The 27,606-nt window shown below is 43.6% G+C and overlaps 1 protein-coding gene across 1 annotated transcript; it reads left to right on the top strand.

Moving 5' to 3' along the window:
• The first annotated feature begins 4,627 nt into the window (after positions 1 to 4,627).
• On the top strand, positions 4,628 to 11,419 carry LOC122640522 (CBL-interacting serine/threonine-protein kinase 23-like). The gene is made up of 15 exons (XM_043833736.1): positions 4,628 to 5,127; positions 5,863 to 5,925; positions 6,062 to 6,133; positions 6,251 to 6,358; positions 6,495 to 6,575; positions 6,800 to 6,853; positions 6,959 to 7,084; positions 7,677 to 7,766; positions 7,945 to 8,064; positions 8,184 to 8,300; positions 9,310 to 9,426; positions 9,857 to 9,913; positions 10,046 to 10,120; positions 10,574 to 10,649; positions 11,346 to 11,419. Exons 1-14 carry the CDS (start codon positions 4,936 to 4,938, stop codon positions 10,622 to 10,624), a joined length of 1,323 nt encoding a protein of 440 aa, XP_043689671.1. The 5' UTR covers positions 4,628 to 4,935; the 3' UTR covers positions 10,625 to 10,649; positions 11,346 to 11,419.
• Positions 11,420 to 27,606: the final 16,187 nt, after the last annotated feature.

Here is a 27,606-nt window from a genome sequence, read left to right as displayed (position 1 = left end):
ATCGACTTCCAATCATGATATTGAAAAGCCAGAGGGAGGTTGCGACACTGAGGAAAAACCATAATCAAAAGCCAATACTAATTGCTTGTTTTCTAAGTTCTTCGAACTTCATGGTCTCTCTCTCTCTCTCTCTCTCTCTCTCTATCTATTTGTTTAGTGTCCTCTGAGTGTTAGAAATCTATTTCTAATAGAACTCTATGTGGATCTAATTAAATCCCTAGACTCAGGCTAATTAGAGTTTTGGTCTAATAAAGGGGGTCATTGAATTGTATTAGGAGTCTTATGTGGACTGGCTTTAGTGTGGGCCAGATAGATTTCTATTGGGACTATGATGAGATAGGCCCTCTAGGAATGACTATATAAAGAGAGCTAGGTCCCCCCTCTACCTATTACAACTAATTATTCTCAATCTCTGTTGAGAAGTGCATTCTTAAAAGAGAGGGAGATATTCAGTATTCATCATCCATGTGCATACGGTATTCTCATCAAGCCAGTTATCTTTGGGAATAGAGGGGAAGCACCTAGATCTTTGGTCTTTATTTTTTGTTGCAATTATCATCACTATGGATTCGAAACAAGATTATTGGTTCTATCCATGTTCTTTATTATTTATTTGATTGTGTTCTTGAATGCCCTAGGGAAATCCTGGCTTTTATGATTTTATCCATGTTTGGATCAAACTATTCTAACATTGAGATGCCTACGGGATTCTCTTTGATTTCTATCTCAAGCTCTCTGTAGATTAATGAAACTTGTCAGAATTTTTTAAAAGTTTTAAGAACTCGAACTTCATTTTTTCTTCTTCTGTTCCTGCAAACAATAACTGAACCCATCTAACTACTGCAGCCAACAAATCCCCAACTTCTTCTCCTCCACCATGGCCGAACGAACCGAATCATCTCCTTCTCCTTCATCTCTCATCTTCTCTGTTTTCTAATATGAAAACCCACAGCGGAAACTGATGTTCCTGCTACTACTCCAGCTTGGATGTTCCTCACGCCCACCCCCTTGAGTAACACAATCCTAGCTACAAAATCTGAGCATTTGGGACACTTAAAGTTCATACTTTTTGAAGATCAAATAGTTAAAATCGATTACTCAGTTCACATGATTCTGTTGCATATTCCATTAAAATCTCATTCTGGTTCAATATAATAGATGGAGAAATCAAGAACCACAACTAATATCAAATGGAAAATCGCATCTGTTCACTAATCGATATAACTTGCCAAAAAGAATATTTGTTAGAAACAAAGGGTTCAAGTAATAAGACTTATGTATAAATTAATAAGAGAAGTCGTCGATAACTTACAAGTTAGAGCAATACCGAAGATATCGAGCACACGAACAATAAAGTACTAGTTGAGATGCACCAAATTTGACACTGTCCTTAAGGTCTAAAACGCCCCCTATGTGAGTGCAACCGGATTTCTCTTGTGCTTCACCTCCAAGATTACTCAACCACTAAGCATATGACTTATGCACAAAGACTCCACCCAACTTGGAAGAGCAAGGCTAGGCCCACTAAACAGTTTGAAGAAGTTTTAATGCACCGATAGATGGCAGTGAGTAGCCAAAGCACTGGTACAACAAAGCAAAGAAGTGACCAACATGGTACAATTCTGTTGATAAACAAAATGTATTTCGGAGAGAGAGAGAGAAATCCGGATAGAATTTGAAATGCTCAAATCAGGAATGACTTTGGGAGGAGTTTTCACACCTATTTATCGGTGTATTGGTGTCTATATGTATGGGCATGTACCTATGGTGCTCCTTGTATACATGTATGGATGCCTATAGTGGCTCTACACATGTTCGGGTACAAGTGGTATACTTTCACATGTATCTTAGCTCAACCCATACCCATATCCACACCCACAACTACCCATGGATCCAACCCGACCCGACCTCAACCACAGTCACAGTCCAGCTTGATGCTGGCGCTCTTGATTTAAAAACACTCGAACCCAACCTCTCACCTTATATGTGAGATACCACTCTCTAGAACCTCATCCTCTTGGTTCTAATCCCAACTTATAATCTTGAGAAATCAATTTTCTACTTCCAATGTGGGACTAAAAGAAACACACATAGTTGTTTTTAGCTCCACTACCAAATGCAAATTCAAATAGAAGAGGGAAAGTGTTTTTGAAACTTTCAAAAAGTATTTTAAAACCAATAAAATACAGCAATATTTTTTGTAAACTCTTTGGTCGATTAATACAAAGAAAACAAGAAATGTGGGATTGCAAGTACTAATCGATATAATTTTCTGTTGAATCTGCTACTCTTGTAACAAGAACACAAACTGGTTCCTTCGCCATTTTGGCATCAAGAGGTGCCATATTGTAAAAGATCTTGATTCCGTAGAGACAGTAGTAATCAATCTTGTTCTTGATCGACTTCAAGAGGTAATGATCACCGAATGGATTCTCAAATAATTTTGGCAAGGACCTAAAACGAGCAGAACCCTAGGCTTGTTGGGAGCAATGAAATTGGGGAAACCAAGGTTATTTGCAAGCCATTTCGCTCGCTGCTCATTCCAATCAGAGATCTTGGGGCCAAGACTATAGGGTTTGTTAGGATCAGGCTTGTCGTCTTCTCCTCTCCTACCTTGTCTACTTCATCAATCCTAAACTCAAACAGAAATCGGTGCGAGTTTGACCTCAGGATCTGAACAAGATGTGTGGTAGGGTTTACTCTATCGGAAAAGGAGATTCAACCAAACTTCCCCTGGGCATGTTAGAATCTCTAAATACAAACTCTGACTTAATCAGAACTGGACAGCGAGAGGGGTTGCAGGGGTGGGACGGGAGGAAGAATACGACTGACATTCCCCTCAATTGTCTTCAAGGGTAAGGCCTTGATCGGCCTTCTAAAGGAACAGTCTTCGGCCGACGAATCTCAGCCTCAATCACATGGATTAGCCCGAGAGAGTTCGAAGGACGTTTCACTTAGGGAGGGTAATCTTACAATATCACACTATATAAGGATATTTTTAGGTTTAAATGAATATATTAAGGTTGATGTCATCATTTAACCGTGTTTTTTCACAGAATGGATATGATTGATAGAATCTTTTGATTTTAGGGGATGGGAGAGTTATTATTCAATAATGCAAGGAAGGGACTATCAGTAAGGCAAAATGGATGGAAGGAGATAGTAATTTTCTCAAAAAACTACCACCAGGTGAAATATAATTTTTAAGGGTGTCATAAGTTGGCATGCTGGGGTAGATTCGATTTAAATCAATTGATTAAAGCCCAAGATTGGTTCAACCAATTAATTAATAATCGGGCATTACATTTATTATTATTTTTTATAAACTTACTTATTTTGCAATTTATTTAATAGATCTAGATAATATTTTCTTAATAAAAAAATGATGTCAGTATCAAAGTTTTTTTTTTTTTGGTAAATTATGATCTATTTATTGAATCATGTGTGGCACATAGAATCCAAATTACAAATTTCAAATAACCAAGGAGTGGATATGAGCCAAGACGTCCTGCACGGTAAGGACACCGCCCTGGCTAGGATGTCAGTATCAAAGTAGCCCACATGTTTTTTTCGATGTCAAAATTTAAATCCTGCCTGCGGCCTACCGTGTCCTGGCTTCTTACTACAACACCCTTGACACCCTCTACAGCTGAGCTAAGGCCTTGGTGCCCCTAATGGGTATTTGATACAATACATTGAAACTATTTCTAGATCATACATGCTATGCCACAGATGTATAAAGATACTAATCGGATTATTTTCCCATAGATCCTTCATCCATAACATTGGTTTCCATCTTTCCCTATCCCAAATATCTCAAAATAGACCAACAACTGCCTAGCTCAATCGGTGAGTCATGGTGCATGTCATACCCATGCACTTCAGGAGATCTCGAGTTTGAGTCTCCTAGCTGGTACCTTACCCCTTCCCCAGTTCGATTCCCCCCCCCCTCCCTTCTATACAAAATATATATATAAAGCTTCCAATTCCAAATCGTTGGATAAATTTAAGTAAACCCAAGCCATCTGATTGGAATTTTATAGGTATGCAAGAATATCGAGATACTAATCCAATGTCTCCTGTAGTAAGGTGTGCAGATATAGTTCTATTCTCAAGTTCGGATCTGCTCCCCATTTGGGACCGGTAGGGACAGATCAGAACCATCCATGGAACGTGGATCTCACAGCCCATGAATACCAACTCCCAACTAATAAAACAACTCAATAAAATAACCGACATTTGCCCCTCCTACGTACTCGAAAATTCATCTATTAAGTTAGGAGAGAGGTCCGAAGTCTACTCTGCCGCAATCTCGGAAGTCATCAGAGAGAGACACAGAAAGAGAATCGTTAGAAACGAAAAACAGAGAGAGCGAGAGAGCGAGAGAGAGAGAGAGATCTCTGCGTTCGAATGTAGAGAAATCTATAGAAAGTTATTAGATTTGTTGAAATCGAGATAAGGATTTGGAGAGATGTTTTGTTTTATTTCCATCTGAGAAGTGCAAATGAAATTTTGTACTTTTTGTTCAATTTTCCTGACGTAAATAAAAATTCTGGTTTTTCCAGACTCCAGGGTTTTCGATCCGTAACGGAGTCTCTCTCGTCTCTGTTATTTCTCTGCAATTCCTTTCCCTACATGAACATACAAATTTTGATTTTGGTTTCTCGTTAGATCTCTGTTTTGAGTTGAAGGAGATAAAAAGTGTTGAGGTATGGGTGCTTTAAGTATGGGATTGAAGATGTTGACTTGTGTTCATAGAGGTTCAGTGAACGTAAGTGTGGAGAAGTCTCAGGTGTGGCAACCTTGTAACAAGAAGAGATCGTGAGATTTGTGAGGGAGGGGGAGGGACTGGAACTGAGAACTGATAAAAGGAAAGAAGAAGAGAGAGGGGAGTGGAGAGAGTGGTTTTTAGAGAAAATATCAGAAGATTCGAAGATGGCCTCTAGCACTAGTGGCGGCACCACCAGTGGTAGCCGAAGGCGTGTTGGGAAGTATGAGATAGGTCGAACACTGGGAGAGGGCACGTTTGCGAAGGTGAAGTTTGCTAGAAATTTGGAGACAGAAGAGAATGTTGCCATTAAGATCCTCGATAAAGAGAAAGTTCTCAGGCATAAGATGATCGGTCAGGTATTCTTCTTCTTCTGCTCTGCTTCTTCCATATTTTGCGTCTTTTTTCTTTTCCTTATTTGATAAGCATGAGGATTTAGTTCGCTCGACCCGAGTAATTCTGCCCTAGTGATCTACGTGCGTGGTTTTTGCAATAATTTCTATCATATCATGGGTTATCTTTGTACTTCTCAATTGCAAGATATTATTTAATTATCAACATTTTTTTTGGCGGAACTTCTCCCCCCCCCCCCCCCCTTACTTGATTCTTTTTATTTAGAAAGCTTTAGATCATATGAATTCTGTTTTTGTTGGATTTAACTATATAGAACAGTGACCCAATGTGTAAAAAAGGATAAATTTAATGCTTTTTAGTGCAGTATTTTTTCTGAACCTTCTTTGTTTTGGGTTCATTATAACACCTAAATTCCACTTGATAAAAGAAATATTTTTATGAAATGAAATGAAAATAATGAGCGCACTTCAACTGCCAAAGTGGTTTCCCCTGTTCAATTTTTCCTTATATTTTTTGGGTTACTTCAATTATAAGTTGACTAATTTGAGTTGGCTTGATCAAATATGTTTTATTTTCAGAGATCAATATAATTTGGATTTAATTTGGTTATTATTTAACTCAACATTTACTTAGAATTCTTATCATTCTTCTGTATTTGATACTTGGGCAACTCTTTATCAGATGTGAACCTTAACATCCGAGGATTAGACATGACCAGTACTAATGTTTGTCCTTTGCAGATCAAACGTGAAATCTCAACCATGAAATTGATCCGGCATCCAAATGTCATACGCATGTATGAGGTAGGTTTTGATGCTACAACCCTTATGTCAATATTAGTCCAAGTGGACGTACATGTTATACCATGTAGGCTTATAATTGTTGAATAAACAATGTTGCTATAAGTGCAGTCACTTAAAGTGGCTACTTTTGTTGTAGGTGATGGCTAGCAAGGCTAAGATATACATTGTATTGGAATTTGTGAATGGTGGTGAACTGTTTGACAAAATTGTAAGCTGTTTTCTGCATTAATTATGCCTGTGTTCTCAACAATCAAGTAAACTCATGATGAGGTCAGGAATTCTCTGTGTAATCCCCCTTTCCCCTTACACTTGTCCCGTGTGCCAGGCTGCTAATGGTAGGATGAAGGAAGATGATGCAAGAAAGTATTTTCAGCAGCTTATAAATGCTGTGGATTACTGCCATAGCAGAGGTGTTTTCCACAGGGACCTGAAGGTTAGAACATTTTGGGCTCTGGACTTTAGTTTGCAACTTTGCATAGGGGGCATCCAATGCTATCTCTGAAGGCCAGTTATGCCATATTTAATTGGATGAGATTAATAAAACTTCAGACATGGGTTTTCTTGTTTAGCCGGAGAATCTGTTGCTGGATGCAAGTGGAAATCTCAAAGTCTCAGATTTTGGATTAAGTGCATTACCTCAGCAAGTTCGGGTGAGTATGATTGTACCCTCGCTCATGGTTTAAATGTTCAATAGCAAGTTTTTCAATTTTGGGGGACAATAGAACAATAGTGAATCTAACTGTTTGCTGCCCAACCTCCCTTTCTGATCTCCTATCCATATTTAAAAATATTAACATAATAAAACACTGAAAAACTCCAAATAACTATTTGTAGAAGACTTCAACATTGAACTTCTTACGTCTTTTCGTTTCAGGAAGATGGGTTACTTCACACAACATGTGGGACACCAAATTATGTTGCTCCAGAGGTATATTAGTGCTGACTACTTTCTGGATCCCTTATAACAAAATACTTATTTATTTCTTTCAACTCTACTGTTTCTTTGCTCAGTTTGGTGTCTCTTCTTCTCTAGGTGATCAACAATAAAGGTTATGATGGAGCAAAAGCAGACCTCTGGTCATGTGGGATCATTCTTTTTGTCCTTATGGCAGGTTACTTGCCATTTGAAGATTCCAACCTTATGTCACTGTATAAAAAGGCTAGTTTTCTTACCTATGAATTTGATGTTGCATCTAGTAAATGCTAGACATCCTCCAAAGGATCATCAAAGATATCTGCTTTCTATTTAAAGCCATGATTATCAGTGGTTTATTTAGAGTAGGATGGAAAATAACATTAATAATAAAAAGGAAGAAGAAAAAAGAGGAAATTGATATGATTCTCAAAATGGCAATAAAAATGAGAGAAAGAAGAAAAAATTGCCAACATGAAATTTTAGGTTAGATGGAAAATATATAGAAGTAAAAATAAAATATGTATTTTTAAGTATATGTTACCAAGCCACATCAAAATGGATTGGGTACAAATGTTGATATTGTATTATTTCTCCTACAGTGGCCAACAGCTTGCTATGGATTCCTTGCGGTTCAGTTTTCCTATAAGCATGAAACTATATTGATAATATTATTTTTTTTAATTAATGAGATGTGATGTTCATCTATCTTGAATTTGCAGGAAAACATAGAAATGCATGATATTACTTATTTATATATGTAGCTAAACAATGTGAACTTGTGTTTATAAATGAAAAAAAGAAAAGTTTTCTTTATGAGGAGTGTACATGGTTGCAGATCTTTAAGGCGGAATTTTCTTGTCCTCCTTGGTTCTCAACAAGTGCAAGGAAACTAATCAAAAAGATCCTAGATCCCAATCCTGCAACGGTATGCCCTTTTCCGTTATCATTTCGATGTTATTATTTCGATATTTCTATCTGTTCAGCTTGTTGGTATAATAATAGTTAGGGCAAGTCTCCTCCTTTTTGAGTTATAAGTTGTAACCACCATATTGTTTCCTTCTCTTATTGCTTTCTAAATCTACTTTTTTGACGGCCTGCAACAGAGAATTAAGATTTCTGAGGTGATAGAGAGCGAATGGTTTAAGAAAGGATATAAGCCACCTGTTTTTGAATCAGCAGATGTTTGCCTTGATGATGTGGAATGTGCTTTCGATGAAACAGGGGTAATTTGGCTCATATATTGCTTTGAGGACATATATGGCTTGAATTTTTTTATTTGTGTAATACTTCTGAAACTCATATGAGTGCAAAATGTTTTACACTGTTTTCTTTTGGGGTTCAGAATTCTGGGAATCTTGTTGTGGAAAGGCTAGAAGAAAGGCCAGTCACGATGAACGCTTTTGAGCTCATTTCAACATCTCAGGGTCTCAATCTTGGTACTCTATTTGAAAAGCCAATGGTATGCTATAGCAACTTCTTAGTGCGTCCTTCCAATTAAACATGGGAAATTTAAAACCCCTTATTGAATATATCTCATTAAAATCAAACTATTTGATTTACATTAACATATGATCCCTATATTTTGTTGCCCGTTCTGCAAGTCTATGAGACCATTCAAATGTATGTGATGGATTTGGTGATTCCCATCAACCTTCTGCTCTATAAACTAAGTTGTTTACAAGATATATCATGAATTCAGCTTCATTTATAGAACTCTAAATTTTGAGGATTGCCAAATAGAAATTTCTAGAGTAATTTTTTCCTTGTAATACAAGTAATTTCACTAATTTCTTTGTTGCACAGTTGTGGTATTAGCATCGGAACTCAATCGAGATTTGTAGTGTCAGGTTCAGCAAATCCTAAAATCTTGGAGTAAAGTTGGAAACATATTTAGATACTGTAGGAAAGATTGCATTTTCATGTGGTAATGAAGAGCCTTCTGGATTATGTCATGGAAATTTGATGAGTTTTTGAATATTGCTAATTTTTTTTACAAATGATACTACATTTGCCACAATTGATGGTGCATTTTAAATCAATCTGCAGTGAGCCTATTACAGAGCAGGATACTTGTCCAAATTGGGTCTCGCTAACAGTTTTTCTTCTTGTTTTTACACCCACAGGGCAACTTTAGGGAGAACCCTTGAAGACATCCTTTTACAATTGGATCTTCCTACTTTTTCATGTCCATAATCTCCATTAGACCATACTTTTGTGTCATACTAACCTACTCAAATTGTGTAACACACTGAACAATTAAAGAAGCATAAAATCCAGTAGTATTAAGAAGCTGATAGTGACAGAGTCCAACAAAGTTGTCATGGCTACCTCATATGTTTGTCAGAGTTGATGCGGCACTATTTTAATATATTTAGAGTGCATCAATATCTTCTTTGGGTCTCACATGGTTTGTAATTTTTTCTTAGATGCTGCCTTGAAGCATTAGCTAACATTTTCGTGGTGATCAGGGACTTGTTAAAAGGGAAACAAGATTTACATCTAAATGCCCTCCCAATGAGATTATCTCAAAAATCGAAGAAGCCGCCACACCCTTGGGGTTTGGAGTGAAGAAGAAAAACTACAAGGTGTGCAATAAATCCTCTCTTTCTCTCTCTCACACAAATACATGAACATATCTCTTTTATTTTTTTCTTTAATTTTTCCTCATTTAGTAAATTACTCTCACAAATTCGTAGAATAAATTCAGGAAAAATAAATTAACAAGTGACAAAAAATAGGTTCTGCAGCAGAAAAACTTGTACAAATAAAAGCCCAAAAGAATCTATGTAGTATGGAAATAATGTAAAGGATTTGGTCATTGTCTTCTCTGTCCCTCTGTCCCTCTCTCCCTCTCTTGTAATAAATATCTATGAGGACTTAATTAGCCTCGTGTTTGAGTATGCTATGGCGATGAGTGGAAATAGTGTGGTTGTTGATTTGATAATTGTTTACCAGTTCTACGAGTTCCCTTTACCATTATGATTCTCATGGCGGAACTCTCTGTTTTTATTTCAGATGAAGCTTCAGAGCTCAAAAACTGGACGGAAAGGCCAGTTGTCTATTGCAACAGAGGTACTTCTCTCTCCATTTGATCAGTGTCTACCCAGAATGATTCCCTGATTGGAAATAAATGGTGCAACTGCATAACCCTTTGAAACCTGGTTCGTGCATGTAAAATTTTCATTTCCTTTATTCTGTTTTCAGGTTTTTGAGGTTGCCCCTTCCTTATTTATGGTCGAACTTCGCAAGTCTGCAGGAGATACCCTGGAGTTCCACAATGTATGTCACCATAATCTCACATGTTGAGAGAACAACACTACTTGATATGCTTCATGAGTATCCTGTTAAATATGCATCTTATTTGCCATTATTGATTTCCTTGAAATTTACTGCCGAAGAGGTGGTGGAGGGGGAAGAAAGCTTCAAGCTCTGTTTGAAAGCTAGCAATGCTGTAGGGCTGCACATGGGCCAGGCCTGGGCCTAACATTTGTTAAGAGTTTGAATAAACTCAATCAAGCCTGGACAAATGTTATGACTTCATGCACTGGCCTTTGCACACCCTACCAAGCACTATATGGTTTGCTATTATGGCACTTTATCTTACCTCCTCCTTTATCAGCTAAGCTACTCAGTTTTGTGTCATCACTCCTTTATTGGGGATTTTTTTTAGTTATTCTCTAGACTTATTTAAGTTCAACCTGTAATTCTAATAACTATCTCAAATTTGTGCAGTTTTACAAGAACATATCAACTGGGTTGAAAGATATCATATGGAAGGCCTGAAAGGAAGTTAAGTAAATAAATGAGGGTCAGTATGCAGGTCCAACTTGGAAATACAGGATAACAAAAACATACAATATCTGTATTGGGCAAATAGTGGTTGTAGAAGAGTCATTAGCAGGACTGTGGGTGTGGGGTGTGGCGAATGTGCAAATGTGCACATGTCTGGCAGGCTTGGTGCTACCAATTCCTCCTTTGGAGAACGTCCTAGGCAGTAACATGAATGATCAACCTAATAGGTTGACTATGTCTGTATCATAGTTGACATTGATCGAGAATGTCTATGGTAGGTATGATTCATACCTTGCTTTACCTAGGTGGAATGAACCCCCAAGGCCCCTTGGAGAACAACCTTAGATAGAACCATGAACCTAATTATCATAACGCTTAGGTCTTCTCTATTGAATTTTCACCGTATCACTATTTGATGATTTCAACAATCCAGTTGCCGTGCAACTCCAAATTGAATCAGCTTTCATCCTAACAGGTCTCCTTTGCTGGAAACATGCATGATGTTTGTCATAGATATTAGGTAAATTTAGAATTTGATAACCAGATGTATAGCATTGCCAAATTGAGTCAGTTTTCTACCTGAAAGGTTTAGTTTGAGCTGAAATTGAGGTTTCCCCCGACTATTTCCCCTGTTGATAACACTAGCTTGTTTCTATGTAAAAGAAAAAAAAAATTATTTTTAGCTGACTGAGTTTTTTCCTCATCCGTGCAGGTGTTGTAAACTGTTCGATGCAAGTTAATTGTTCATAATTAAGACAGCAGTGTGTGTGCCTGTAAACCAATAAATTATGGATGAACCGATACATTTGCTTCAGGGAAACTTTTACATTCTACTCATTAAGGTAGACATCACTTACATTGGAACCATGATGATTTTGCAAATTAAGGAGTATGTGAAAACATAAAGATCAGTTGTAATACACAATCTTCAAGTTAAACAGGACTGATTTTCATCTTCAAGGGCATCCCATGAGAATAAGATGCTTTACTTTTTGTGGAGTTTTTCACCATAGTTGTCAAAGCGACTCAAGGCGGTGTAGGGGTGCCTAAGTGCTTAGGCGACTAAGGTGTCTAAGTGTTATTTTTTATTTTTCCTCTTTTCTAACACTAGTATGTCACAATATATACCTTAGATCGTCAAATATCAACATTAAGCCACATCAAGTCAGCAAAAATCAACATTTGGTCACATCAAGTCATCAAAAACCAATATTAAATCACATAGAGTCATCAAAAATCAACATAGAATTAGAAGACACTAGAACTCAACAAGTAAGCTATTTTAAGTTTGAAACAATCAAACATATAGATGGTTTATGTTGGTCTTAGAATTGGTCATTATCATGGTATATCTGGTCTCACATTTGGTTTATACTGTTTTTAAAAAATGAGTTTATCTGTAAGTAACTAAACTGCTCTTGATTTAGAGAAATATTATTCGTTCTCTACGAAGTTTGACGAGTTAAATGATTTTATTTTTATATAAGACTTTTTGTATTAAGTAGAGCACAAAACAAGTTTTCCAACAAATCCAAGATTGTGTAAATCTGATTTATATTGAAAGAGTTATGTTTCGGTCAAGTTTTATTTGGTGTGCATAAATGTTGTCAAAATCGTTTTGAATGGAAATATTTTCTTTTTATATATCAAAACAAATGAATATTTTACTGTTCTTTTGGTTTTAACAATGTTTTACCATATTAAAATTTATATAATTTTTAGATTTGAAAAAAAAAACAAACAAACAAACAAACTCCAGTATTAGAAAGTTGAAATTTTCACTTACCGTCGAAAATTCAATTTTTATTCTTGATCTAGGGGTTGATTTTTTATCCTTTTGAAATTTGATTTTTAAACTATTCTTATTAGATTCAAATAGGGGGTATTTGATTAGTTATGAATAACATCTTAAATAAATGAAATAACAAATATAAAAATATTTACTTAAATGATAATTGGCATAAATAAGGGCCAAGGAGTTCAATCCTACTAATACGACAACCGCTTGACCCTCCCAAAATCCGCTTGGATGCCTAGGTGACACCCAAACAACTATGATTTTACAAATTCATTTTGCTTTGTATTATCCTTGATATGAAAGCAGAAGAACATTCCCATGGATCAATTAAGAACTAGTGGTGTGAGGAAACCTTAGATGCTTATTTGATCCAGAGATAACATAAGTGGCCAAACAATGTACGTGCCTTGATCGTAGTAAATTTTGAGGCCCGGCGCAAAATACGTTTCGGTAAAATTTGGTATATTCATTACAAAGCTAGATGGAAATTTTGGTATATCTATGAAGTATATGGACAGTGTGCAGTTTTAAGACTTGGAGGGGTATTATAGGAAAACAACAAAAATAGAGGGGTATGTGAGACATTTGTAAAAGGTGGTGCTACAGTAATCTATGTCTTATGAGGGGTGCCAGCATACAATTTTGAAATTAAGTTAGTGTTGTGCAAATCTTTTACCCAAATATTATTATGGGTGTCCGTCCGGGAGCGCATCTAGGCGCAGGTTGTGTCCAAACACATGGGGCGGGACAAGGGTAGGGTTTGGGTCATTCAGGGGGAGCGGGCTGATCATTTCAACCACCCCTCATGTGTCTGGGCGCACCTGCACCTCCAATGCAGAGAACTTTATCCCTATTATTATTTAGCATTTTTTTATGTACGGATCCCATCACAACATGACCCTGGCAGCCTTTTTATCATGCTGGTTGTAAAGTTGCCGAAAACACCATGGACTGTCGTAAGAAAACTCCTAGTTTGTTTGAAACCATTGAATCTAATAAAAGTTGAAGCCATAAAGTTGATCTCAACCCGTGAACCAACTCAAATTCTGCAAATTTAAAGCATAAATTCTGCAAATTCTGAACGATAAAACATGAAACCATGAAGAGTAAAGAAATCTGAAACCTAAATTCTACAGAACTTGATTTTACTCTACTTCAAAATAGAAAATACTTCGAAATAGAAATCATTGAAAAACTAAGAGGGAAAACCCGATATTGTGTTATTCATACTTTATATAATTGAGAGGAAAAAGATATCTGACAGGTGACATGACGCATGTGCCCAGAAAAAGGGTGAAATGATGGCCCTGCCCTTTATCAAAAATGAATAATCCACACCTATTTATGCCTCTGTCCATGCCTTCTATTGCGTCAAGAAATCGTCGAGCGGTCCTGCGAGTGCCGTCACCTGCAAGTGGACCAAGGGGTCAACAGAAAGAACCGGTGTGGTTCTGGCCTAGGGTTCTCTGATACCAAAGTTAGATCTCCTGGCGCAAACAGGTGAATAGTGATTATTCAGTATGAGTTTAGATGTCCCCTAATGGGGTTGTGTACCTTGCCTTTTATAGTAGCGTATGACGGTGTGGAGAGTCCCAGTTTGATGGCGATTGTCCCGTTGAGTGGATAGAGGCCCTGGGTAATGGGGCTCTATCCTGATTGATCATCTCCCCGCAGGAGGGAGTGTCCTAGTGGTATCAAGATCCTTGGTGGATAGATACCCGCGTGTGGTGATAACGTCCTTGGTGCTTGAATCCGTCTGGATGACGTGACCTCTAAGCGGCGGTCTAGAGTCCTGGTGGTGACATGAGTCTTAGCGATACGATCGGGTCATAGGTGGGTAGCCCCCACCTCACGTGCCCACGATGCTGTGCCTGGGTGCAGGCCGCGCCTAGGTGAGGCCGCGCCTGGATGTGTAGCCGGGCCTAGGTGAGGCCGCGCCCGGATGTGTGGCCGCGCCCGAGGGGTGGCCGTGCCTGGGTGAGGCCCCGCCTGGGTGAGGCCGCACCCTGATGTGTGGCCGCGCCTAGGTGAGGCCGGGCCAGAGTGGTGGTCGCGCCTGGGTGAGGCCGCGCCTGGGTGTTGGCCGCCCCCGGGTGCTGGGACCCCGGTTCGTTCCCCTTGGCTATGGAGCGGGTCGTCTATGACACGTGGCGGTCATTGATTGGCCCGGTGAATATTGGATGTATCATTTGCCCCCCACTCTCTTGGGATAGGATGTCCAAGAGAGTAGATGCCTTTACATAGTGAGGGGTCCGCTGCGAATAGACTTTCCTTGTGGGGTTTGCCTGTAAATCCACTAATGAGGTAGGAGAGGTTGGGGGTTCAAACCTTTCCTCTTACACTTTTTCTTCTTTTGTTTTTTGTAGGTATATGTTCCTTTCTTTCACTTTCTCTTCTTTCACTTCTCATTTCTCTTTCTTACTTTTTGTCTCCCATTTTGGTCTTCTTTAATTCCCCCCTTGCATTCCACTTTTTGTCTTTTGTCCTCTCTTTGGTGCCCACCATGTGCTTGTTTTTGGGTCACCTCCACTAGTATCCACTTTGCTTGATTTTGGGTCCTTGTGTTTGGTTTGTGCTCACTTGGTGCCTTGGTTTGCTTGGAAGGCTTGAGTGGTGCTTGGCTTGAGTGCCTTGCCTCTTGTGATCTCTGTCACTTGATCGTGCCCGTGGTGTGGCCGTGTCATTGTCGTGTGCCTGTCTTTCCGCGTGGTCGCCTTTTCTCTGAGGGAAATTCAATCCCTTTTCTTTCTTTTTCTCTCTTTTTTTTTTTTTTTTTTTTGTAGGGCGGCGCCTCGGTGAGGCCGCGCCTGCGGGTGTGGTCACGCTTGGGGTGGCCACGCCTGGGTGTGGCCGCGCCATGCCGGTGAGGCCGCGCCTATGGTGGCCGCGGCATGGGTGTGATGGACCCTCGCTCTTCTTCTCTTTTCTTCCTCTTGTATGTGATGGATCTGCTGTTTATATTTTGCAGGTGGCATTCCTTTCATTTTTTCTTGCCAGCTTCGGGGAGATCGCTTTCTCGAGTAAGTAGTTCATTCCCCTCTTGTCCTTCATGTCGTTCCCGGGTGACCTTGGCCCTGCTTCAGTCGGGGTTGGATCTTCAGAGGAGCGTTCCCTCGGATCGCCTTCTTCTGTGGGTACTCCCTCCTCTATACCCTCCCCTAGTGCTATTGATGGAGGTGTGGGACCTTCTAGTGTCTCCGGTCCCAGTAGGGATCGTCGGCCCTCTGGGGCGGCATCCTCAGCCGCCGGTCCTGCTGATAGGTTAGGCCCTATGGCTAGCATCCTGTCACCTTCTGACTTGGTCTCCCTCCGTGAGGAGTTCCATATTCCCGCCGAGGTCATGTTGTGTGCTCTTGGGCCTGGCGAGTATGCCTTCTCTCACCGTGCGGGTGAGATCTGTCTCTACCATTCATTTTTTCTCCAGGGCCTTCGCCTTCCTATCCCTCGCTTTGTCGAGTTGATGTTAGAGCATTGGCACCTCACCCCTGGGCAGGTGTTGCCCAACTCTTGGAGGGTGATCTTGGGTTTCTATGTCTTCTTCGCCCGCCTGGGGCGTGCCGCCACTGTTCCCCTGTTCTCCTACTTTTATCTGTTGAAGAAGGGGAACCATGGATGCTATCACTTTGCTCGCCGCGTGCTCAAGGGGCCCTATGCCTCTGTGGAGCTTCTCACGGGGATCACTAGCCACATGAAGTATTGGAGGGATCGCTTCTTTTTTACCACGGTCCCCCGATGCCCATTACGGACTGTTAGGGAAGTTATTGACCTCAAGAGGGTCAATCAGGGGCTTGAGCTGAGTGATTTTGAGGGTGACTCCCTCAAGCTGTGCTTGGGTCGCGATCCGTTCCACGTCCAGGAGTTGGACTCGGAGGCCTTCCTGTCTCTCTGAAAGCTGAGTCCTGGTCAGAGCATTGTCTTTTGTACTTGATTGGCATGTTGGTATTTGAATGTATATGTCATCTGATTGGTTGGGCGGTCTATGCAGTGGATACGCGTTCGGACTTCAGTTTGCTCCATGGCAATCTACGGAGGAAGGCTGCTTCTCAGGGTGGTCCATCTGCTGGAGTGACCGATGTTAGTGGTGCTTCTACGCCTGTGGTTGTTGGAGCGAAGCGAAAGGGTGGACCAGGACATGCCCGCGTGACGAGCTCTGGTGTACGTGTCCTCCTTCCCCGTACTTCTCCTGATGATGATGGCGTTTCTGGCTCTGTGCCTCTGCCTCCCTCTGTCGCTCCTTCCGGATCTTCTGTATTGCCCCTTTCCAAGGGAAAAGGTGTGAGTTCCTCTCGGCGGCATCGCCCGATCTTCCCACGCTGGGTGAGTCCCCGGTGATCACCTTGGGCGTCTTGGAGGGCTCGACCTTGGCCGGCCGGTGTGTCGCGGGAGTGGGTGGATAGGGGCGGCTCCCTACCGCAAGGATGGCCTTGCAGAGGCTTAGCGATGCTTGTCTGGCTCAGACCCTCTACCATGATATGGCTTCGGTGAGTTATCCCTTTTTTGTCTCATCATGTTCATTGCTCCATTTATTTTTAGATTGTTTTATCGCCTGCCATGTTGATTGTAGGTCCATCACCGTATTGCTGAGGCGGTGCTTCGATTGGAGGGTCACGCTTCTCGTGAGGTGCAGATACAGCGCACCCTGCGTGACGTGGAGAGGGAGCTCCAGGGACAGATTGATGCCCGTGAGAAGGCCGAGGCCGACGCACAGAGGGTGTCGGGGGAGCTTGCGGTGGCATCTGAGGAACTGCGTGCGACCTCTGCTGGTGCGGCCGAGAGCTCGGCTAGGGTTCTTGTCTTGGAGGAGGAGCTTCATTCATTAAGGGGAAGGCATGAGGCGGAGCTGGCATCTGCAGGTGAGCGAGCTGTGGCTGAGTTCCAGGCATCCTCTGCGTTCTCGATGCTATATCAGGCGCAGCTTCAGCCCGCCTATGAGGGAGGGGTCCGGGACTTAGCCGCTTGTGTCCTGGAGGTGACCCCCGATTATGACTTCTCTGTTTTGGGGTTCTCTGAGTTTACTGCGGCGCTTCCGGGTGTAGCTGTGGTGGAGAGCGTTCCGATGTCAGAGGTGGAGGCTGCCCTGCCTGAGGGGGGTGCTGTTGCGCGTCCTCTTGAGGTGGACATGATGTCTCCTGCTGGGTCGAAGGTGACCCACCACTCTGTGATCCCTTGACCCTACGGTCGTACCGATCCTGTAGACATCTCAACCTTTTTCCTTTTTTGAACTTGAGTTTGTAACTACTATGACTTTTTTATGTGATCGCTTTTGCTTCTCTTTGACTGCATTGTCTCCTGGTGATTGTTTGCGCGTTGATACTCTCTGACCCTTGATAGTCATGGGATTTTGGTAGTGACGTCGTGCCTTTGTGATCCTCGGACCTTGGTTGGTTAACGCCTTAGGCGTAGAGCCTCAATGTTGGCATGACGCCTTAGGCACACAGCCTCAGTGTTGGCAGGTCGCCTTAGGCATACAGCCTCAGTGTTGGCATGTCGCCTTAGGCCTGAAGCCTCAGTGTTGGCATGTCGCCTTAGGCATGAAACCTCAATGTTGGCATGTCGCCTTAGGCATGAAGCCTCAGTGTTGGCATGTCGCCTTAGGCATGAAGCCTCAATGTTGGCATGTCGCCTTAGGCATAAAGCCTCAGTGTTGGTATGTCGTCTTAGGCATGAAGCCTCAATGTTGGCATATCGCCTTAGGCATGAAGCCTCAATGTTGATATGTTGTCTTAGGCCTTAGGCATGAAGCCTCAATGTTGATATGTTGTCTTAGGCATAAAGCCTCCGTGTTGGTATGTCGCCTTAGGCATGAAGCCTCAATGTTGGCATGTTGCCTTAGGCATAAAGCCTCAGTGTTGGCATGTCGCCTTAGGCATGAAGCTTCAGTGTTGGCATATCGCCTTAGGCATGAAGCCTCAGTGTTAGCATGTTGCCTTAGGCATAAAGCCTCCGTATTGGCATGTCGCCTTAGGCATGAAGCCTCAATGTTGGCATATTGCCTTAGGCATGAAGCCTCAGTATTTGCATATCGCCTTAGGCATGAAGCCTCAGTGTTAGCATGTCGCCTTAATGTAGTGGCAGTGATTCAATTGAGTGGTAGAAGAAGACAAGTATTCCTGCAACATCTCTTTATTTTGAATGAAATTCAAATTGACCTTAAAACAGTGATGTCGTCTACTGCTACTCCTACTGCTACTGCTTCTGTTATCACTACCACTACTGCTATGCTTCTACTGGTAGTACTTCTTCAGATGTTCTGAGTTCCAGGTACGGTCTACCTTCTTGCCCCCTGGAGTCTTCAAGCGGTAAGTCCCTGGGCGTATCTGCTTGGAGACTATGTAGGGTCCTTCCCAGTTGGGTGACAGTTTCCCTGCCTTCTATGGCTATGATGCACTTGCCCTCCGTAGTACTAAATCTCCGTGGTGGAATAGCCTTTCCTTGACCCTGGCATTATAGTACCGGGCAGTACGTTGCTGGTAGGCGACATTCCTTAGTAGTGCTCTCTCGCGGACCTCATCTATAAAGTCTAGGTTCGCCCGCAGTCCGTCGACATAGGTACGTTCATTGAAGTACAGGACCCTATGGGATATGGCGCAGACCTCTACTGGCGCCAATGCTTCAGTGCCATATGCTAGGCGGAATGGGCTCTCTTCTGTGGGCGTCCGTACTATAGTTCGGTATGCCCATAAGAGGCTTGGTAGCTCTTCTACCCACTTGCCTTTGGCTCCTTCTAGCCTTTTCTTGACTCCTTCCGAGAGCGTTACGTTGATGACCTCCACCGACCATTGGCTCGTGGGTATGCTACCACACAGCCGATAGTCGATGTTGTAACTGTGATGAATGCTTGGAATTTGGGGTTGTTGAATTGTTTTCCATTGTCCGAGACGAGGATCTGTGGTACCCGAACTCGTAGATGACGCCGCCGTGGACGAACTTCTCCATCTCTGTCTCGTTATCTTGGCTAAGGGTTTAGCTTCGACCCACTTGGTGAAGTAGTCGATCGCGATGACCAGGTACTTTCGCTTTCCAGGTCTTGCGGTGAAGTTGCCTAAGATGTCTAGTCCCCACATGGCAAAAGGTATGGGGTTGAGGATTGATGTCAGCTTGGTGGTGGGTAGATGGGGTACTGGGGCGAACAACTGACATTGCTCGCACTTCTTGGCATATTGGATGGCCTCCTCTTGCATTCGTGGCCAGTATAGTCCCTGGCGGAGGATTTTGTAGGCTAGGGCTCGTCCCCCCATGTGGCTTCCACATATCCCCTCATGGACTTCGGCTAGGGTGTACTCTGCCCCCTTGGGTCCTAGGCACCGGAGTAGTGGTGATGTTGCCCCCCACTTGTACAGTACCCCGTCTAGGACGGTGTACTTTGCAGCTCTCATCCTGATCTTCCTTGCCTTGGCCTTGTCTTCTGGTAAGACATTGTTCTTGAGGTAGTGAGTAGAGGGTCCATCCAGCTAGGTCCCTCCATGATCTCGTTAACCTGCTTTTCCTTATACGTTGGCTCATGTAGGATCTCAACATAGACTGCGCTGGCCAAATTTTGGAGTTCCTCATTGGCTAGCCTGGATAGGGCGTCAGCGACGGCATTCTCATCCCTAGGAACTCGAACCATCTCAAACTTCACGAAACCCTCGATCAATGCTTGAGCACGTGCTAGGTATGATGCCATCCTCTCATCTTTTGCCTCATACTCTCCATTCACCTGATTCACCACGAGCTGGGAGTCGCTCCGGGTGGATAGGTGTGTGACTTGGATGGCTTTGGCCACCCGGAGTCCAGCTAGCAATGCCTCGTACTCTGCTTCATTATTGGATGCTCGGAAGGTGAATCGGAGAGCATATTGGATACGAAATCCCTTGGGGCTGGTTAATATGAGCCCCGCACCGCTTCCTGCCGCATTGCTGGACCCGTCCATGAACATGTCCCACGATCCGTGATCCTTCTCTTTGGACTCCCCTATTTTTGACTAGATCTCAGACAGGGTACACTCTGCAATGAAATCTGCAAGAGCCTGGCCTTTGATGGTTGTCCTTGGTTGGAACCTGATGTCGTGCTCACTTAACTCCACCGCCCATGCTATCAATAGCCCGGAGACGTCCGGCTTATGCAGTATCTTCTTCAGGGGTAGGTCTGTGAGGACTATGATGGTATGGGCTTGGAAGTATGGTCGTAGCTTCCTGACTGTCGTTACCAATGCATAGGCTACCTTCTCGATCCTAGTGTACCTGGTCTCTGCATCGATCAAGACATGGCCGACGTAGTAGATGGGCCTCTGGACTTTGTCTTCTTCCTTCAAGACACGGCCCGACCGCGACAGGGTGGCGGCCGGATAGAGTCGTAACTCTTCGTTAGGTTCTGTCGCCCAAGCGGTGGTGGGCTCTCTAGGTACTCCTTCAATTCTCCGAACGCCTTCTGGCACTCTTCCGTCCATGTAAAATCTTTAGGGCTTCGGAGGTTCTTCAATGTTTTGAAGAATGGTAAGCACTTATCACCTGATCGTGACACGAACCTGGAAAGGGCGGCGACCCTCCCATTCAACCTCTGTACTTCCCTGACCGTTCGAGGAGGTGCCATCTCTTGGATGGCCTTGATCTTAGATGGGTTGGCTTCTATTCCACGGACTGAGACCATGAACCCCAGGAATTTTCCTGACGTTACGCCGAAGGCGCACTTTGCAGGGTTTAGCTTCATCTGATTCCTCCTCAGTACTGCAAATGCCTCCTCTAGGTCGGTCAGGTGTTGGTTGGCGTGGATGCTTTTCACGAGCATGTCATCCACATATACCTCCATGTTGCGCCCGATCTGCTCCTCGAACATCTTGTTGACCATCCTCTGATAGGTGGCCCCTGCATTCTTTAACCCGAACGGCATGACGTTGTAGCAATAGTTCTCTTTGTCCGTCCGGAATGCGGTGTAAGACTCATCATCCTTATACATGAGGATCTGGTTGTATCCGGAGTAGGCATCCATGAAACTCAACATCTCATGGCCGGCGGTGGCGTCGATCAGTAGGTCAATCCTGGGCAGTGGGTACTCATCTTTTGGGCATGCCTTGTTCAGGTCGGTATAGTCGACACACATCCTCCACTTCCCATTTGGCTTTGGTACCATGACCACGTTGGCGAGCCAGGTTGGGAACTTCTCCTTTCTGATGAACCCTGATCGGCTTAACTTCTCGACCTCCTCCTTAATTGCTGCTTGTCGGTCGAGGGCGAAGTTACGCCGCTTCTGTTGAACGGGCTTCCTAGTTGGGTCGACATGTATTCGGTGTTCTGCTATGGAACGTGGTATTCCCGACATGTCGGAGGTCGACCATGCGAAGACATCCATGTTCGCTTGGAGGAGGTGTCCAAGCCCTTCTTTCTGTTCCTTGTTTAGCAGCAAGCCAACCTGAACGACCTTGGAGGGGTCGTCATGGCTGAGGGGCCATGGGATGAGGTCTTCCACTGGCCTTCCCCTTCTCTCTGCTAGTTCATCTCTCTCGTCACTGACCATGCTCTCTAGGCAGAGTGCCATTCCACGGGTGTTGCCATTGTTCTTTTTCATGAAGGTGGCATAGCACTCCCTTGCTTTCTTCTGATCTCCTCGGAAATCGACTACCCCATTCTAGGTGGGGAACTTCATCTTCAGGTGAAGTGGCGATATGACTCCTCTAAGGGCTGTCAGTAATGGTCGCCCTAAGCGGCCGTAGAAGGACACCACGGACTTGACTACCATGAAATTCACCATGATGGTTACTTGTTGAGGGTGTACCCCGAAGGTGACGGGTAGTTCTATGGTACCTCTGATGGAGGCGGTGGCACCTGAGAATCCATGGAGATAAGTGGGCTCTGCTTTGAGCTGGTCGTCCTCGAACCCGTACTGTCGATAGGCGTCCAAGGAGAGTACGTCAACAGACGCCCCTGTGTCTATCAGTACCATGTGTGCAGGTCGATTGGCTACCTCCACCTGTACTACCATGGCATCTTCATACGGGAAGTTTAGTCCTTCCAGGTCTTCATCCGAGAAGGAGATCACCGCCTCGATCCTGGCTATCTTGCTGGGCTTCTCTGCCACTCCCATGAACCTGGCGTGAGCTTTGGCTTTTCTGGTGGACTCTTGCCCCGGTCCTCCAAGTATGGTGAGGATAGGAGGTCCCTTAGTGCCACTAGGTTCTGTTGCATCTCTCCGCTCTTCTGGGCGGTCTCTCTCTCGATCTGTTCTTCTTTCTTCTCGTCTCGGTTCCACTCTGTCTCCGTCGCGACCTCGATCTCCTGGGCAGTTGTCACGTCTCCCCTTCACATACTTGTTCAAGCTTCCTGCTCTTACCAGTTGTTCTATCTCTCTCTTCAATTGATAGCACTCTTCTGTGTCATGCCCATTCTCTTTGTGGAAGAGGCAATATTTGTTAGGGTTCCGCTTCTCTGGTCTTGCTAGCATGGGTCATGGCCAATGGAGTAGGTCACGGTCCTGAATCTGCATGAGTATCTGGGACCTGGTGGTGTTCAGTGGTGTGAACTCGGGGGTGCTTGCCCTCTCACTTCTCTCTGGGCGGCGGTCTGTCCTCCTAGATGGGAGGCCGCCCTTCTCTTGTCGGCGCTCTGTCCTTGACCTCTTACCCTCTTTGCGGTCATCAGGTGCTGACCTCTTGTTGTCCTGTGGCTTGGCCTCGATTATTTTCGTTCTAGCTTGTAGTACCTCGGCCATATTTGCAAACTCGTTGCACCACTCCAAGAGCTCTTTCATAGTCCTGGTCTCATGACGTGCCAGGTCCTTGATCAAGTCCAGGTCCCTAATATCTCCTACTAGGGCTGCATGCTGTGTCTGGTCATCCAAGTCTCGAACCTCCAAGGACTCCTTGGTGAACCTGGTAACGTATTCCCTGAGAGATTCCCCAGGGTTCTGTACCACGTTCAGTAGATTGACGGTGGTCTTCTTTTGCTTGACGCTGCTTTGGAAGCGGGTGACGAATTATTCGCATAGCTCTGCAAACGAGCATATAGATTCGGTCGTAGCCTGGAGAACCATGATGTGGCTGCTCCCTTGAGGGATGCCGGGAATGCCCGACAGGAGACCAAGTCCGAACCCCCATACAGCGTCATCATGCCATTAAAGTAGTTGATGTGGTCATTAGGGTCAGTGGTACCACTGTAGAGTTCAAAGGTGGGTAGTCGAAACCTGGAAGGTAGTGTGGCTGACATGATCTCTGCCGAGAATGGGTGTTGTCTAGGTATGGAATGTGTCTCGCCTTTGGTCTGCTTTTTCAACCCTTCCAGCTTCTCATCCAGGTCGGGGAGTCTTTGATCGAGCTCCTTGTTCCGTGTCTGTCCCCCACGCCTGGCCGGACGTTCGCTGTGACCCCGTTCACGCTCTCTCCTGGATGTCCCCTCCCGCCTTGAGTGTTGGCGGGATGGTGAATGGTCACGCCGTGATGAACCCTGTCATGAAGGTGAGGGGCTTTCTTCTCTGTAGGTCCGGCTTCGTCGTGGTATGTGACCTTCTTCCAGTCGTCCGTCGAACACAGACCTCCTGACCGATCTCTGCGGGCTAGACACCCTCGTTCTGGGTGTTGGCGTCCTCCCACGTTCTGACCGTGGCGAGAGGTCTCTTGTTCTCCTGGGGTGCTGGGAAGGCTCCCCCCGCTGCGGAGTGGGGGTTTCCTGTTGCGCAAGTCTCTCAGATCTCACGCCCCTGGGAGACGATCTCCTAGGGTTCGGTTCTTGTCGAGGTACGGACTCCACCCTTGCTGATGGTGAAGTCCTTCGACGGTGAGATGTCGCACGCTGCGTCAAGTATTCTCGAAAGAGTCGTTGTTCATCGAGGATCTGTCGTTGCAGGTCGTTGATCTCGACCCACGATGGCCGGAGCATTGGGGTCGGTGTCACCTCCACCACCACATCGTCGGCCTCGTCATTGTTGGGCTCGACGATCATGAACTGGTCATTAAGGGGGATCTCTTCCTCCAGAGGGACATGGTCCTGGTCGTTGGCTCTGCGGCAAGAGCACTCTGGGGGTGGTGATCCATTCCTTGCTCCGTTGTTGGTGGTGGTAGTCTTCCGTCGTGCCATTGAATGAGTATGGAAGCAGCTAGTAGCTGTAATGGCTAGCGTCGTTCCCACAGACGGCGCCAATCTGTTGCGTCAAGAAATCGTCGAGCGGTGCTGCGAGTGCCGTCACCTGCAAGTGGACCAAGGGGTCAACAGAGAGAACCGGTGTGGTTCCGGCCTAGGGTTCTCCGATGTCAAAGTTAGATCTCCTGGCGCAAACAGGTGAATAGTTATTATTCAGTATGAGTTTAGATGTCCCCTGATGGGGTTGTGTACCTTGCCTTTTATAGTAGCGTATGGCGGTGTGGAGAGTCCCAGTTTGATGGCGATTGTCCCGTTGAGTGGATAGAGGCCCTGGGTAACGGGGCTCTATCCTGATTGATCATCTCCTTGCGGGAGGGAGTGTCCTAGTGGTATCAAGATCCTTGGTGGATAGATACCCGCGTGTGGTGATAACGTCCTTGGTGCTTGAATCCGTCTGGGTGACGTGACCTCTAAGCGGCGGTCTAGAGTCCTGGTGGTGACATGAGTCTTAGCGATACGATCGGGTCATAGGTGGGTAGCCCCCACCTCACGTGCCCACGATGCTGTGCCTGGGTGCAGGCCGCGCTGGGTGAGGCCGCGCTGGATGTGTGGCCGCGCCTAGGTGAGGCCGCGCCCGAGTGGTGGCCGCGCCTAGGTGAGGCCGCGCCCGAGTGGTGGCCGCGCCTAGGTGAGGCCGCGCCCGTGCTGGGACCCGGTTGCAAGATAACCCCAATTTTATAGGGTCAGAGTTTTGTTGGGAGATAGGCCATCTTTCATTGGTCGGCCTCGATAGTCTACATGGTTAACTTGCCTTCCAACTTCTGTTGTAAGAGAGAATATTATTGTCTAAATTATTTTATTTTTTTTGGTAAATGGATATTATTATATAAACTAATTAATGATTTGTATATATGTTTAAAAAATTAAAGAAGGGAAAGGTTTGTGGTCTTGGGGACAATGTAAATATTCTATTTCTTTGGAATTGTTTTTTCTTGTTCCATTCAAAAAAAAAAAATTGGGAAAGGATTTTCATGTACAACAATTTGTCTGCAACAAACATCGATGCATCTAATAGGAGGTTTTTGATCAATTCGAACAACCAGTTGTCTCCATTCGACGGCCTTTTGCGTGACCATGCACTTAGGCCGTGCATAAAATCTTTTGCCAATAAAGAAATGGCAAAAATTTGTAATACGTAGAGTTGAAGGAAAGTTTTTCCTTCCATGAAAAAAAATCAATTGAGTACATATGAAAATAATTCTGGATCAGTCGATTGAGTGCAAAGAATATTTATGTACCTGAACGTGAACGACTCATAGCCATTCAGATGGAATCCATTCTTTCGAATCAGAGTTGGTAAAGTTAATCCTGATACTGGTTGATCCCGTTTCACTATCTGAGGCTTAGGTAGGACAATTCTAACCAATTTTTCATCGATCCTATGTCCTGACTAATTACAATATCAAAATTGGCCGAGACTGATCTGAATACCAATTCCAGGGCTTCTTTTTTTTTTTTTTGGGGGGGGGGGGGTAAGACAATTCCAAGGTTTTAAACACTAGAAAAGACAAAATCTAACATTGAGGTTTTAGAGTGACAATAAAGAACATAGTTATTTGTTGGAAAAACTTTCTGTAGAAATAATATAGAAAATAGATTTGTCAATAGACGGAGACTAGAGGGTGGACCTTGGTGCATTGTAAGGTTGTTCCATTGTGATCAAGTGGTCATGAGTTCAAGTCTGGAAACAGCCTCTCTATGAAAACAAAAGTAAAGTTACATATATTATAATCCTCCCCAAACTCCACAGTGACGGGAGCCTTGTGCACTGATACACCCTTTCTTTCAATAGACGGCGACTGAATCACTGAGCCCAGAAGCCACTTCAACAGCATTTTGTAAGTCCATTTTCATTTCTGTGTTTTTGCACCAACCTAAGAATAGATAGATCATATATACCACTTTTAAGCTCTATGGAAAGGTGTAATATTTTCTTGTCGGGTGGGGTAGAAAGGAAGAATAAAGAAATTCTAGCTGTCACCATAATTGGGGACAACTATGGTGGCTTCAGGGCCATCTCTGAGTCTAAATATAAGCCAAATTTTACTGGCTGCGCTTGCAGACTTAGGCCTACAACCTGCCCAGCCTGTAATTAGGCCATTTAAATGTATTTTATGGAAAGAGAAAATTCTAGAAGTCACTATTAGTAGAGGCAACAGAACCTATCACCACTTGCATGTAAAAGAAGACTTTACACCCATCTTATTGATCAAATTTTAATTTGAAACATACAAAAAGTGGTTAAAATGTGTTTGAAGTTTAGGAAAAAGCTTTTACATTATGACCTTCCTCATACCCCGCAGTGGTGGGAGCCTTGTACACTGAATATGTCCATTTACTATAATAGAATTTAATGGCATTTATGTAAGTCTTTCACTTTGAACTCATTTTTACGGCACATTCCATGCTTGTTTGGGGCTCAAACTTCACCCAATTAGGTGGGGAAAGTTTTTCTTCCATTGACAATGTATCATATAACCCACCAGAGATTGGATTCCTCTCATTGTATTTTTAGCCATCTGAATTACATCAGAAAAAATTATACTAATCATTTGACAAACCTCTCTCTCTCTCTCTTTCTCTCTCTCTCTCTCTCTCTCTCTCTCTCTCTCTAGCTTAGAAAGGCAAGAAACTTCCACATCTCCATGGTCTCCTTGATGGATCAATTCAAAAAGCCAGTGATAACATATCTTAAGCAGACCAGATTGGTTAAGGGTGCAACTTGCTGGTCTCATTGCAGGTGAAACTCTGAATCTCTCAATGAAGCACTAATACAATTTTCCTGTCTTCCAATGGGTCAACAAGACAGGATTTGGACCCAAGATCTTTCAACTTATAATGGTTCTTATTATTTCAGCTGTCGGTTTTTGATACTATATATATTACCAGAAAAATATTAAGGACTGCTGATGAAGAATAAACCCAGGTAGCACAACTTGAAACAAAATAACAAATACCAAATAATAGTTCAGATATGATACCAGATTAGATATCTGATATCATATCTAAACTATTATATGATACCAGATATCATATAATAGTAACCAGATTAGATATTTCATCAAATA

The sequence above is a fragment of the Telopea speciosissima genome, chromosome 9 (genome assembly GCF_018873765.1).
Source record: "Telopea speciosissima isolate NSW1024214 ecotype Mountain lineage chromosome 9, Tspe_v1, whole genome shotgun sequence".
In the NCBI taxonomy this organism is placed as follows: Eukaryota; Viridiplantae; Streptophyta; class Magnoliopsida; order Proteales; family Proteaceae; genus Telopea; species Telopea speciosissima.
Note: the sequence above shows the minus strand (reverse complement) of the source record. Positions and strands in the feature narration are given on the sequence as shown.

Excerpts from the sequence above, each read along its gene's own strand:
- LOC122640522 (XM_043833736.1), top strand. The coding sequence starts at position 4,936 with ATGGCCTCTAGCACTAGTGGCGGCACCACCAGTGGTAGCCGAAGGCGT. Across the intron at positions 5,128-5,862 it reads GGCATAAGATGATCGGTCAG|ATCAAACGTGAAATCTCAAC; the intron begins GTATTCTTCTTC and ends TGTCCTTTGCAG. Across the intron at positions 7,085-7,676 it reads TTATGTCACTGTATAAAAAG|ATCTTTAAGGCGGAATTTTC; the intron begins GCTAGTTTTCTT and ends ACATGGTTGCAG.